The sequence below is a fragment of the Delphinus delphis genome, chromosome 3 (genome assembly GCF_949987515.2).
Source record: "Delphinus delphis chromosome 3, mDelDel1.2, whole genome shotgun sequence".
NCBI classification, from domain to species: domain Eukaryota; kingdom Metazoa; phylum Chordata; class Mammalia; order Artiodactyla; family Delphinidae; genus Delphinus; species Delphinus delphis.
Genome location: NC_082685.1, coordinates 103,027,277 through 103,043,045, shown reverse-complemented (window position 1 = coordinate 103,043,045; position 15,769 = coordinate 103,027,277). Strand labels below are relative to the sequence as shown.

The 15,769-nt window shown below is 34.3% G+C and overlaps 1 protein-coding gene across 7 annotated transcripts in view; it reads right to left on the bottom strand.

Annotated features, from left to right (window-relative positions):
* Positions 1–15,769, bottom strand: part of TMEM161B (transmembrane protein 161B) — a 70,721-nt gene that overhangs the window by 17,552 nt on the left and 37,400 nt on the right. For all 7 annotated transcript variants that reach the window (XM_060009175.1, XM_060009176.2, XM_060009181.1 and 4 more), the window contains one exon: positions 14,945–15,101. In XM_060009175.1, the coding sequence (XP_059865158.1) occupies positions 14,945–15,101 (157 nt within the window). The remainder of the gene's footprint in view (positions 1–14,944; positions 15,102–15,769) is intronic.

Sequence of the window (15,769 nt, the reverse complement as noted above, 5' to 3'; positions counted from 1 at the left end):
AATTTCAATTAAAATGATTGATGGGGGTTTAACAAAGCACATTTAGTTTCCATGTCATTTTAAGATGTGATGTGAATTTTTTAAACTTTTCTATAACTTTATCATTGCATATATCCTACCACTATTTTCTCCTCCTTCTCTGTAAGAATATCATTTACTTCAGACTTTTTGCATTTATGCTCTCACATCAAAGACACTGGTAGTCTACAGTTGCTTAAAGTAAAAAGACTTTACAGGGAAAAAAAACTGAGAAGACTATGTATCCAGGTCAGAACTCTGACAGTAATCAACAGGCTCCAGCTAGGGGAGATAAAGGCAGGACCTGCCCCACCATCAGCACACACCCATCCCATTAACCTGGGTGAAGATATATTGTTTGTAATGAAAGATGCCTCTGAGAGGAGTCAGCTGTGTGTGCAGGTAGGAAAAAAAAAAAAAAGGTTACAAAGCATAACTCTAACCATCTTGCATAAACTAAGCTCTTGGAAGAGTTTTCTAATTAACCAAAGTAATAAACACATTGTAGTTTAAATTTACATTATGAATAATTTTTTTAGTAGTTCAATTAATAAAGAAAAACTACAAAGTTAAGACTTCCCTGGTTAATCTTCTGAACTTCTCCTTATAGGAGAGAACAGCATTATAAGAGTCTATAATACAATTATTTTTAAAATTATGTAATTTTAAAAGCATAACCTAATTATATTTATGATTAATAAGTGATATTAATCACTTCAGTAAGAGTTAAGCCAGGTTAAGTGTAAACAATACAAAAGCAAATAACAGAAAAAAATCTGATTTTTAAATAAAGAGGACTACTGGAGCTTTTCCCCATGCAAATAGTAGCTTTTCTTACAATGAAGTAGAGTACCAAGTTTTCTAAGACAGCAAGTTAAGAACAATATTACAAGTCTTAAAAGAAACTTCATCTAACTTTCAACACTCACGATGCAGTTTTATGAAACACGAAACACTGTTTTAAGAGTGGTGATAAGATTCTAGAATACAGATGCTCAAACTTTTCTCTCCAGGATATTCTGAATCCCATGCTCCTTACTCATCTATCTCTTCTCTGAAACTTAAAAATAAAAGAAACAACGCTAGTAGTTCATTTTACTACTATCAAACACTACAGGTCCATCTCTTTCTTGGCATTCTAACGAAGAGCTTACATATTAGGAGATAACAAGGAAAAAGGAAAAAGATTTAAAAACAAAACATAAAAACTCCAATACCACAAATGAAATGCTTTTGAGATTTAGCTATGATCTCTCTCATTGCCTGAGGGCCCCAAGCCCAGGTTGGAAAAACAGTGCTTCTTTTTACTGAAAATGGATACTAGCGTCTATAAAGATACAGTTTCCAACTCCTTCACTTACACTAAAAAGCAAAATAACACCTTTAGCCAAAAGTGGTATCAAATGACCAAAATGAAATTTTTCAAAGATTATACCTACTGCCAAATTTTGTTACCACAGATTTATTAAATAAATTACAAAATATGTCAACACTAAAGGAAAAAAAAAAACAAAATTAGATGCAACCAAACCCAGGTTATAATGCCTACATCTTGAATTCATACTAAAGAGTAGATAAATCTTAAAACCAACTACTTATTGAGCTCTATGTTGGAACAAAACCTTCCCATAACCCACAGTGTAAACACACAAACAATATTCTGATATGTAATACTATGATCTAACTACGCCCATATGTTCAAGCTTTCATTCAATAGTCCCCAAACCTCCACTTAAATCAGAACAGCGTATTTACCGTTGCCTAAATGTAACAGTTATACTGTCTTGGATCATAACTTATTACCTGAACTACCCTCTTCCCTTCCCTCTAGCTAATCAAAGGCTCAGCTCAAGCTCCACATCCTTCACGAAGCTTACCATTTACCTCTTCTGCCCAGACCATTCCCTTCCTCTTTTGAACTCGCAGCACTTACTACTATAACTCACTTGCCAAGTATACAAGCTACCTTGAACTGTAGTGTGACACAGATATAAGAAAGCAGAAAGGGTGATGAAATGATCAATCCAGGAGGCACAATATCCGACTAACAAAAGTGAGAGGGAGAAACAGAACAGGGGATGGGAGGATTACAGAGGGGAAAAAACTATCAGAGACATAGTACAAGATAATTTCCAAACTTGAAGTTTCCAAATTCAAAGAGCCTACCAAAAGCCCAGCACAAATAATGAAAAAAGATTCTCAAAAAGGCACATGATCATAAACCTTCAAAAACCAGACAAATAAAGAGAAGACTGTAAAAACCTTCTGAAAAGAAAAATAAAGCAAAACAAGTCATATGCAAAAGATTAAACATCATGACACTGTACTTCTTAACAGCAACTTTTGACACTGAGGACAATGGAGCAATGTCTGCAAAATTACGAAGAAAAATACTGACAACCCAGAATTCACTATTCAACCAAAATATCAATTAAATAAATGAGAGCAGAGAATTAAGACACTTCCAAAACTGCAAAGTCTAAAACTGGTTACCTCACATGTGCAAAAAGCTCCACCAAAACATTCGAACAAACCAAGAAAGAGAAAAACACTGATTCCTAGAAATGGCAAATTAAACTTGGGAGAAAGGCAAAGGGAATTCCTAGGATGACAACAAAAATAAGTCCCAGGATGACAGTTGTGTAGCAAGCCAAAAGTTCAACCAGTTCAGATAAAAGCCAGAGAACAGAGGTCTTTGGGAAGGGTTTCTCTATGGGGGTGGGGGGTGGGACGGAAGAGGAACTAATACAAATTATAAGTGACGTTGTGAAATAACTATATTGAAAAGCTAGTGGAATTAATAATAAACACACAGAAAAGTGAATTTAAAAAAATTAATTAATGAAAAAAACTGCAAAAGAAGATATAATACCTTATAATGCTCACATATGAACAATATTTATATAGGTATAATAATCAGAGGGCTTCCCTGGTGGCGCAGTGGTTAAGAATCTGCCTGCCAATGCAGGGGACACGGGTTCGAGCCCTGGCCCGGGAACATCCCACATGGCGCGGAGCAACTAAGCCCGTGCGCCACAACTACTGAGCCTGTGCTCTAGAGCCTGCGCTCTAGAGCCTGTGCGCCACAATTACTGAAGCCCGAGCACCTAGAGCCCGTGCTCCGCAATAAGAGAAGCCACCGCAATGAGAAGCCCGTGCACCGCAACAGAGTAGCCCCCACTTGCCGCAACTAGAAAAAGAAGCAGCAACAAAGACCCAATGCAGCCAAGATAAATAAATAAATAAATTTTTAAAAATCACTGAACTGATTTCAGCAAAAATTGTAAAGTAACTATATTAAGAACATAAAAAAGAGAAAACACAGAGGATGACAGTTTAAGAAAAATCCTCAACTATTACAAGTGATGAATTGTCAGTAGTATAAGCATTATATGTAGAAATATGAAAAAAATTTTAAAGCCTGAATAAACAGCTAAAACAGGACCAGAAGAAGTGGCAAGAAGGTAAGGGACTCTTGGTTTTTAATACAACACTTTTAGAACTTTTTGTCTCTATAAACAATGTATATATAGTATTTAATAAAAGTTAACATTTTGGAAGATTCAATCTAGATTTTAATAAAATCTTGATCTACAATGTACCCCCACTCTGGAAGAAAGTACATTATGTCCTAGAGTTTAACAGAACCTAAACTACACACAAATTCACAGTGTAAAACACATATGCACTGAGATTATTTCCATGTCCTATGAATTAAAATAGTAAAATGTTAATGATGATTAACATTAACCAACTTTTAGAAAAGTTTCCCATGCTTGTTAAACACTATGATCATAAAAACCTTAAGATTTCAATACAGTCTAAGTCTTTCACTGGCAAAGATGTGACATACATACACCCAGGACAGAACACAACAAGTATTTGATCTATTTTATAGAGAAGTAAATAGGCAGCTTTTCTAACAGCTATACATTCCCTACAAAATAAGAAAAAAATCTGAGTATTTTCCAGCAACAACCCTTAACAGTTCATTCCTGGTCAAGAAGAAACTGGCCAAGAGTTACACAAAGATTTGCTGAACCAACTGAAGTCTATTCTCGGATTTTATTTTGTAGATGCTTCATTATGTTTCAATTCAAAACTCAACTGCTTATCCTACCAAATTTTTAGAGCAATGTGTATTTTATTCAATTAATACATAACAGACCCAAACAGTAGTACATGGTAGTAGACTAAACAAAAATCTCCTAAAAAGCAGACTTTTGTTAGCATTAGACATATCAGAATATAAATCTGGCTTTTTTTTTTTTTAAAGAGACAGGAGAAATAACTACATTATGGTACCACATTTAGTTCCTCACTAACAACTGTGGTAACTTTCTTTTGAGATCACTTATAGAGACTTTCTGTACTAGCTAAGAGATTAACAAAGTTTCTGGTTGAGATACTTATCAAATTTCTCGAATACTTATATAACAGATTGTTTCTAAATAGGAAGAAACATCCTTTTATTCTCTAATCCCATGAGTATGCTTATTAACAATAAGTTATTCATATAGAAAAATAAATAATAAACTACACATGAAATACTATAGAAATGGCTTTCAAAATAAAATTTCTCTAAGAGCTATTTCCTTTGATCTGATCTTTCTTCACTAATTGTCCACAATTTACAAGCAAATTAGATATAGTTATTTTTAACCCTTTTGTACACAAATACAACTCAATAATGTAAATAACATTATAATACCAAAATTAGGCTTCTATCAGTACATGTATAACAAAAAACACGTACTAGGTAAAAATATAACATTTATTTACTTATGACAATGGAAATAATGGCCAAGTACCTTCACTTGAGTAAATGCTTCTCCTTACTTTTATCTTGCTATTATTACTTTCATAGATCATCCTGTACATTAGACTTTCATAAAGAATATATTAGTAAATATTCAAAACTATAAATGCAAAACCATTGATGCAAATAGTCATTTTCTTTTCCGTTAATAATATTCCCCCTTGTTAATTAACCCCTCAGTCCTAGCTAAACGGGCCACCTACTTTGGTGCTAGCTTATTTTGCTTTATATTATAAAATCTCAACCCCTGAAATAAAGAGAATGTTAGGGAGGGAATATATTTTTTTCTGCCATGTGGCTGACATTTTTAATGTTCTAATTTAATGTCAATGTATTTCACAACTGGAATTAGCCCAAAATTTATAGATACAAAAATTACAACAGAAAAGAAAAATCAAGGACAGGTAGGAAGATTTAGACGGTAGGAAACATTTTAAATATATTTATCTTTGAGCTGGAGATAAGAGCTTTGAAATAGTGAACAGGCTTAATTTTTAGTTCTAAAAATGGCAAGTTTCCCTCAACTAGGATAACAACTTTAATAACATATACGTGTCAAAGCACTACGATGTTTTAACATAATTTATACTTACATTGCTTTAAAGACCCAATTTTCATATTAAGAAAATGTCTTCTACACTGTAACATCTTGAAATTATTCAAAGATATTTTATAAATACTCTTTTGAGAAGGAAAGAAATACAAAGAAATCGTATTCTGATAAGAAATGTTCCCAATTTTTTTGCCAATATACATATCTAGTGTATAGTAACCTAAGGAATAAACAGAGGATTCACAGACGTTTTTCAAAATTTTTTCACAAAATGTATAATTACCTTTTTAAAATAGATCACGTTTCCACTCAACTAAGCAATTTCCATGTAAACTGCAAGTTTTCTAATATGTGAAAAATTATATTGTTTTTGTGACCACTAACAAAAAAAATAAAACCCTAACTTTTTTCCTATTCAAATGATTAAACCTAACACATCTAGTTTTCCATAAGAAAAGGCAAATGAAATACTCAAAACATTAAACTTTGCATTCTTAAACTTTGCTGAAGAGAAACCTAGAAACTATACCAAGAATCTGCTACAGAATGGACATTAAAAACTAACAATAAAGTAATTCTTATGAGTTACCAAATAAAATCCTTGTCAAAATAATCTGATCCTGTCTTCAAATGTTAAAAAAACAAAACAAAATTTGGGTAATTTTTAACTAAAACATTTTTTCATGTTTTCTTGGAGGTGAAGGTTCGATTACTTTATTTTAGTTAAAATTCTCCCAGATATAAGCCAAAAACTACTATGCAACTTTAAAATCCATCCCACAAAACAGCTTACAGCCAGCCTCAACCTAACCAAATTATGGAAAGAAATGATGGCCAAAGATTTTTGAAAGCATAAAAACAAAGGCTTTATTAAAAAATAAAAGCAAACAAACAAAAAACTATTAATTAATCTTCTGATTAAAATAGAGCAAAACGATCAAACTTACACTTACATTTTTAGATTCAGAAGGAAAATTATCATTTCCTAGCTAAAAAAAAAAAGTCATACTTAACTATATATTAACAAACAGAAAAAGTCCTATCTCCCATGTAAGTTCTCTATGTAACGCTAGGTTTCTGACCTGAAAGGTGAATAATCTGACAGCACTAATGTCACAGAAGATCTCCAAAAGTTTGTTAAAGAATCAAGTTTTGACACAACACGCTATGTACAAATTTCCAAGACAAAAAAAGTACCTTGGCTCAAATTCAATAGCTTTGACTCTGTTCCCTTCTCACTAGGAAACATGATATCTTATGCAGTTCACTTCAGGGTTTAGTGTTTCATTTTTCTTATTAATCTAAAGCAGAACATTTTTGTAAAGAATACAGTAATTTAGAATCGTTTAAGGAATTCAGAAGAGGTGACTAAGTTGTACTACTTTGCTGTAGTTGTCTATTTCTTAGAGCAAACAAATACAGCATTTAATTTGTAGACCTTTAATTTACAAATCTACATATAGAACTGAATATTTAACACAGAAAACCTAAGAATTTATTTCAATTTAAACCATTCACAACTTTTTGCTTTGTATAAAATTTGCATGTCTGGCAACCAAGACAAATTAAAATTTTAAAACATAGCCTTAAAAACATACATAATAGGGTTTTGTACCTTAAACCATCCACATTGTAAAATACAAGCACTGTGGAAATGTGACTAATGATCCAGTCCTTTAAGCAAATATAATAGGACTACTGAGAAGCTTTATCATTCTTTGTAGAATAGCTTTCTTCTCACTCAAATTCACGTAATTGACTCAATATTACTCTACGATACAGCTTATTCATAAGAAAAGGTTCTTTTTTTAAAAGAAATCCATCAATTGTAGAATATTTTAATTTTTAAAAGTTTTACTTCCACCAAAGGACCTCTGGATTTTTTGCAAGCACCGTTTTTACCTTTTTACTTTTCTTTATTCATAAATGAAAATTACATGCTTCATATTAGGAAATCAGTAGACATTTCTCCAGTGACTCTAAGATGTTATGGGCCATCATACAGGAAAGACAATTACTACAACCTCTCCATCCTCATTATAAGGCTTTCTTTACCCCTTACCTTCTACATACCATGTAACTTGGCATAAGTGGAACCGGAACACACAGACTTGGACAAATAGGTGGTTAGAATTACAAATGGGCAAGGGAGTAGAGCTGAGAATTTTTATGGGTTTAGGAGTAAGACTGGAAGCAGGAGTCATAGCTTAGATGCATGTACAACTCAGTTGAAGCAGAAAGCAGAGCTGATGACAAGGGATGATGGGTCAGTTTTAGGTTCCAGGGTTCAAGATTTTAGTGTCACATGTTTTAAAAAATCATTCTTGTGCTTTTAAAACTTTCAAGATTATGTAAAAATTATAACTGTTGTCCGACACAAGAATGTCAAATAAAACTGATGGGGAAAATGACCACAAAAATAAAACCATTTTCTTCCTCACTTTGAAGTGAACCAATTATTTACGTTATATGTGTCTAATTTGGGGACCACTTTAACAAAGGACATTTCATCAGTAACAACTGCAGAGAATTTGAGTCAACTGATGTATGTGTGACTCTGGAATTAAGTGGAGCCATTGTCCTATGTAATCAATGGAGACATGTGTTTGACTAATAAGTAGGCACATACAATAAGAAAATAAAGAGAAGCCAGACAGAGGTCACTGCACCTAGACTGTTCATAGGGTGTGAAAGGCATACCAGATATGTTATAACTAAGATAAAAGATAGGCTATTAACAGACTCTTCCTTGGTGTTCTTCTGGATATCTGGCATTTAATTCTGGTTTCCTGCACGCCACTGAAGGCAGCAGGTCATTTTCTCACATGCTACAAGTTCGAAAGAAAATCATACACACAATTCTACTTTCCTTCTTCTTCTCTACCCCCTTTGTGGAGGGTCAAAGTTGGCAGAAAATAGCTTGGATTATAAAGCCCTTCACCAGTTTCTGTCTTCTCTGGGATGGAGAGACAGCCAGCTACTAGATTCCCGCAGGGATGCTATTGTTTGGTGCCTTTCACGAGTGTGCTACTTAAAACTAAGCAGAGCCAGTTCAGTGCTGAAGACTGTTTGGGACCTCTGCTCTCATATTATTAGGCATTACTGAGTGAAATGAAAGATAAAAATTTATTCACATAAACAATAATTTGAGTAGTTATTAAGAAGTACGTTTTTCTAATTTCTCTGGTAAGTAGGTATTAAGGGCTGTATCACATTAAATAAAACTGGGTATCAAGATACACGTTTCTACACAAATATATCATAGCTACAAACCATGAAGAGAATGAAGCAAAAATGAGAATATTCCATAATAAACAATATTTCAGAGAACATAAACACTCAAAGTATGAAAAAAGTAGCAAGACATACATTCAGCTAGTGCTAATTATCAAGTTGAAATATTTTTAGTGTGTTTCATATGATGATGTCTAGGGATGGTCTTTATTCTGACTGATATTTTCATATATTTAATACTATAGAACTAAATAGTAATATTTTAAATACTTGAATTTAATCTGCTCTTTAATCTGCTCTTGAATAAGTACAACACTGAATATCTGGGGATATTTCTCAACTGACACGCATGATCAGTATTTCTACCCAGTACAATATAAACCTTGTGAAGACATCAACTCTTAAGGCTTTGTTCTGGCTCTTCTACTCTAAATTATACCTAAATCAATCCAAAACAGTCAGTAGAGAGATAGCACAGTGGTGTCAAATGTCAAATCATATCATGTATTTTAAATGGTATCCACTAACAGCTTTTTTTTTTTTTTTTTTTTTTTGTGGTACGCGGGCCTCTCACTGTTGTGGCCTCTCCTGTTGCGGAGCACAGGCTCCGGAAGCGCAGGCTCCGGAAGCGCAGGCTCAGCGGCCATGGCTCACGGGCCCAGCCACTCCGCGGCATGTGGGATCTTCCCAGACCGGGGCACGAACCCGTGTTCCCTGCATCGGCAGGCGGACTCTCAACCACTGCGCCACCAGGGAAGCCCCACTAACAGCTTTAAAAGACTGTTCAGCAGTCTCTGGTTGAAAATAAAAGATATAAGATATGTATTAATTCTGCTTACTCCCAAAATCTGACTAAATAAACTACACAGGAAGGAAAGTAAAACTCCTCAAAACAAAGAATAGGAAAAGAGATGACAGTAGAAAAAAATTTTCAACAAATTTTGGAAGACATGAAATAGATGGACAAGCAGTAATTGATTTAGGTTTCAGTTTTCTCTACTATGCTGGATCTACAAGGTGAGGAACCCAGTGAGAAGAAAGCCAATTAATTCATAACACATGATACAAACAAAAGTCAGGAATTGCAAAAGTCAGACAGCAGGTACCTCTGAAGGTAGGGTTGCAAAATGTATGAAAACAAGATGATTGGCTGAATGTCTGTATTAGTGTGATTAGACTTCCCAGATCTTCTGTCTTGCCTAATTATAGAGATTTGATGATGGCTTTTCCCCAATTCTGGCAAAACCCAGAAGAATTAATTTTTAAAGATATTAAACCAGAGAAGATTGGGCTTGGGGGTATTATGTAAAACTTAGGGTGACAATGAAGAGCTGAAAACAAATGGTAGGGGGAGGACTCAGACATGCAGTTAAATTAACGCCTGCACAATGAATGTTGAGTCTCAAAGCCTTCTTCCCCAATCAGCTCTCTTAACACTGTTAGATCCCACAGATGGGAGAATGGACAATTCTTCTCTGGAGACAACGATAGGCCCAACAACCAGCAGACGCTGATATTTAGAGGTTCCCGAAGAATGCTTCCAGGTCTCTATTCAATCATCCACTAAAAAGTCTACCAATCAACAAGCTCCAGCCACATGCACAAAACTTCCAGTTTTTAACCCCTCCTTCTTGAATATAAACAGATACTCAAAGACCACAAGACATTCAAGAACAATCTTTAATACAGTAGAGATTGAAACAAAAAAGGGGGAGGAGGGAGACTCAGAAAATAAACAATGCAAGGTGCAAATTTAAACTTAAAAGCCATTAATATTCTTAAAAATAAAAAGATATTACACATCCATGATACAAGAGTGCTATGAAAATGGAACTTTTAAAAGAAAAAGTCTTTTAAAACATGACATAAAAATTCAACAGAAGGCTTAAAAGAGAAAACTGAGAAAAATCAAGAAAATAGTGCAAAATAAATGGAAAGGGGAGATAAAAATTAAAGAATCATTCAAAGATATCCAACATCTCACTAACCAGAGTTCCTAAAAACAAAGATAAAAAACAGAGAATCTTACCAAAGAGATACTATAATACTTCTGAATAGAAATAGCATATTGAGCATATCCACTTAATATTTGCCTCTCCCTAATTCCCACCAAAATGACAGTAAAGGAATTTGTTTTTAAGTACAGAAATACAGTGAATAGGAAGAGAAAAAGCAGTAAAAATCTGAAGCAAAAAGCAGGCAGATAAGTGGTAAATGACTGAAGAGAATTAGGAAGCTCAATCAGAAAGTCAAGAATGCAACCTGCAGAACTCTGAGAAAGGATAAAGAACTGGTCAGATACCAAGTAATTATCTACGTTGGGGTGAAAGTGCGAATATGTGTGTTGGAACAGGAGATAGTAAAACTAAGTACCTACTAAAGGGATAGTAAAACTAAGTACTTACTAGAAGGAAGTACTTTTAAAAAGTAACCAGTTCAAACTGTCCCCTCCTAAAAGAAGACTGGAGATTTATGCTTTGGAGAGGTTAAAAAAGATGATCTCTGGCCTATCAAGATTATCCAACAACTTGCCTCACCATATGCTCAGAGCTTCCATTCATCCTTTTAGTGCCTCACACTTAAATATAAACAGGCAAATATCGATCACCGGATCTCTCTAAGTCTTTAATATGAAAGACAGTGACCAAACCAAAGAAACTAAATCAACTCAGAGCAAAAAGATACTTGGTAGAAGGAAAACTTTTACAAAATCTATCAATATCTCAAATATACATGAGAAGATAATGTAATCTTAAAACAAGTATGGGACTTCCCTGATGGTGCAGTGGTTAAGAATCCACCTGCCAATGCAGGGGACACAGGTTAAAGCCCTGGTCCAGGAACATCCCACATGCCGCGGAGCAACAAAGCCCATGTGCCACAACTACTGAGCCTGCACTCTAGAGCCCGTGAGCCAGAACTACTGAGCCCACATGCCACAACTACTGAAGCCCGCACGCCTAGAGCCTGTGCTCCGCAACAAGAGAAGCCACTGCAATGAGAAGTCTGTGCACCACAACAAAGAGTAGCCCCTACTCGCCGCAACTAGAGAAAGCCCGCACGCAGCAGTGAAGACCCAACACAACCAAAAATAAATAAATAAATAAAATTTTTTTTTAAAAAAAAGTATGATCCCGTGAGGGGTGGGGGATAGAAACGGAAGAAAAAGACGACTTGAAAATTAAAAATTATAGCAGAAATTAAAAACAAAAATTCAATTAAAGGGTTGGAAAGGTTGGAAAAAACTCCTAGAAAATTAAAATATAAAAATATAAACATTTTTTGAGAGACAGAAGATAAGCACCTTAGAGAACAAGTCTAGGAAATCTAATATCTGAACAATAAGCATTCAGAAACAGAGAAAATGAAGAAAAGGAAATCACAAATAAAATAATTCTAGAAAAATTTCTAGAAGTCAAGAATATGAGTTTCCAGATTGGTGAAGTCCCAGCACAATGGATGAAAACAGATCCTCAACAGAAGGCGTATCTTCATAAAATTTCAACATACCAGGCAGCCAAAGAAAGAACAGTAAAGATTCCATAGAGGGGGAAAATATTGGACATATGAAAAATCAGAAAGGCAACTGGAATCCTTGAAGAGCAAGAATGGAACTTCAAAGACAGAAAAATAATGCCTTCAAAACTATAAAGAGAATGATGTAAACCTGGAATTGCATTCTCAATCAAAGGATCGATTAATTTTCAGGCAGGGTAAAAATATTTTCAGGTGCGCGAAGTCACAAAAAATGCATTTCCCACACAACCTTTCTGAAGATAATACTGAAGGATACGCTCCACCAAAGTGAGAAAGTAAACCAAGTAAGAGGCAGACATGGAATATAAGAAAAGGAGTCCCAGTCTGAGACATGTAAAGAGAATCCCTAAGAAGATAATAACTGGTGCTTCCAGGGGAATAGCTGTGCATCAGTTGGGAAACTTAACCAATCCAGAACAGGGCCTATCTGAGGGCTCCTGAAGAACTCTCTCCAGGAAGATGAAACTGACATACCACCTGATGCTTCTGAACATACTGAGCTTGCAGTTGAATTAACAATATGTACAAAGAAAACAATGCAAATGAAAAGGCAAGTATTTATCTGTGAATAGCATTTACATGATCATAACATAAATAATGAATATTTCCTTAAAATATGACATTACTATAGTCAGAAGATAAGGTGAATGGGAAATGATCAATGGTAGGTGACAACCCAGGCAGATGTTCTAAGTCCTCATTTCCAGAGTGAAATGACAATATTTAAAGCCTAAAATTAAAATCAGGCAGTGGCCTTGTATGCATATGGAAATATGGATATAAACATCAAACAGAAAGGAGCTAGAAAAAGTTGCCTCCAGACAGGTGGAAATTTAAGAGAGAATGTTTAATTTCAATAAAAAATTTTTTTAAATATAACAAAAATATTGCCCAGTATTAAAGGAAATGAGTTTCCAGTTGAAAAGCTAAACCTAGAACTTAACACAATTAATGATGAAGTTTCAGAATACCGTAAGGATTCCGGTGAAAGAGAAAAAGCTTCTGGAGGGTGAATGTGAGTGGGGGGGAGGGGAGGCATATGCCAAGAGCAAGACGGCATCCAATTGCTCAAGAGCCTTCAAAACTCTGAGGAAAAACTATTTCTTTCTTAGAATTTGTACTGAGCCAAAATATAAACTGAATATAGGAAAAAAAATAAAGATAACTCAGGCATGCAAGATTTCCAAAAATAAAAAATATACCACACTTTCTAAAGACACTATAGGAGAATGCACTCTGCCAAAACAAGAGAGTAAACCAAAGAGGAGATGATGTTATCCAAAAAGGGGCACAGGGAATTCTTGGGAAGATAGTGAAGGAAATCCCAGGATAACAGATACACAGGAAGCTGAGAGAACTGAGGGCTCTAGGAGGATATTTCCATGGAAAAACAGAATAGAAATGATGCTATCTGGCAGCCACTATGGAAAACAGTATGGAGGTTCCTCAGAAAACTAGAACTACCATATGAACCAGTAATTCCACTCCTGGATATACATCCAGAAAAAACAAAGACACTAATTCAAAAAGATAAGTACATCCCACTGTTCATAGCAGCACTATCTACAGTAGCCGAGATATGGAAGCAATCCAAATGCCTATCAACAGACAAATGGATAAAGAAGAGGTAGTATACATATATACATACATATACATATACACACACACAAAATGGAGCATTACTTGGTCAAAAAAAGAATGAAACTCTGACATTTGCAGCACTGTGGACGGACCTAAAGAATATTATGCTTAGTGAAATGAGTTAGACAGAGAAAGACAAATACTGTATGACATCACGTATATGTGGAATCTAAAAAATAATACAAAAAGGGAATTCCCTGGCGATCCAGTGGTTAGGACTCCGAGTTTCCGCTGCAGGGGGTGTGGGTTCGATCCCTGGTCGGGGAGCTAAGATCCTGCATGTCGAGCAGCATGACCAAAAAAAACAAAAACAAAAACCAATGAATGTATTATGTAAAACAGAAACAGACTCACACATATAGAAAACTAGTGGTTACCAAAGGGGAGAAGGAAGGGAGGAGGAGCAAATTACAGGTATGGGATTAAGAAATACAAACTACTATGTATAAAATAGATAAGCAATAAGCATATACTGTATAGCACAGGAATGGAGTATAACCTGTAAAAAATGCTGTACATCTGAAACTAATAGAATACTGTAGATCTACTATACCTCAATTTAAAAAAAAAGAAAGAAATGATGTATCTGAACTACTGAGATTTAGAATTCTGTAGGAGAGTTTAGCTTCGATACAAGAAGAATAGAAAATTGTTCAAGGAGGGTAATGATACTACAATGCTTAACTATCAATAATATTTTCATAGGTGTAACTAAAACCAACTACTGATTTAGGTAAAAAGCTGTCTCCTTAGTATTTGGAAAGAAAAGAAGGAAAGGAAAAGGAAGAGGGAGAAAGATGCAATAATACCTAAAATTAAGGAAATACCATTATCACGTAAGATTTAAACATATGGAAGGAAATCTCAAAAGAAATACCTAAAAGAGGTAAAAGTGGCTCCTCTGTGACATGAGTCAGACAGGAAAGGGAAGGCAGGGAACTGATATCTTTCCTTGTATTTCACTTTTGAAACTATTTACCTCTATTTTGAAAATTTTTTTCAACTAAATAAAGAGAATTTCAACAAAGAAAAATTCTCTAATGATCTAAAATCCTTTTTAAATCACAGACGAGATCTAATGGTGTTAGCTGTAAAAGGAAAACAAATTCATAAATTAATATTAATGATGTTTTGAAGGATACATTGCAAAAGACAAAACAAGCAGGCACCAGACTAAGCTGATATTCATTTCCTGTGTGGGCTTCATAAAATTGTAGTAGACTTCAGTTACTAGATACACAACTGTAGCAGCCACTGTGAAATCCACCAGCCACTGATATTCTGGAAAGTAATGCAATGCTGAAAAATAAAGGTGTAAGAAAGAAAGCTTTACTTAACCTTTCATAAACAGCTTAGGAGGATTTATCTATAATTAACTTCAAACATGTTAGATTTTATTCTGTTTGATGATTTGCAATGTAAGGTTTGCAAATACGAGAATCTAAAAATGCAGGAAATAGATCAAGAATGCTGGCATCCAAAACTAAATTTTAATACCTCATAAATTAAATAATTAAAATAAACCTGAAATGATTACCAAAAATTATTTAAATTGTTGTTAAAAATAAATGATTGAAAAATGAGTTGGTATTTTTTAACTACTCAGCTTCTACAGAAATTATAAATCACGATTTTTTTAAAAGAATCTGAGCTATAATATTTTAGCTTTAGAATACAACTTGATGTAGAACACTACAGGTTTATTTATATTCATTTCTGTGAAGCAAGAGAGTTGAACATTATGTCACATTTATTAACCATACTAACGGAGGATTAGTAATTTTGTGAGTTACTGCAGATTAAAATAATAAATTAAATAAATGTACGTTTTATTCTCTCTTCTACTCCTACAAGAAAAGCTGATGAAATGCCTGTCAATTTTCCATATAGCCATACTACTTCAACAAACTATTCACTGACATTAAAATTAGCATTGTCTGAAAGTAAGTATAATTCCATCCCCTTTT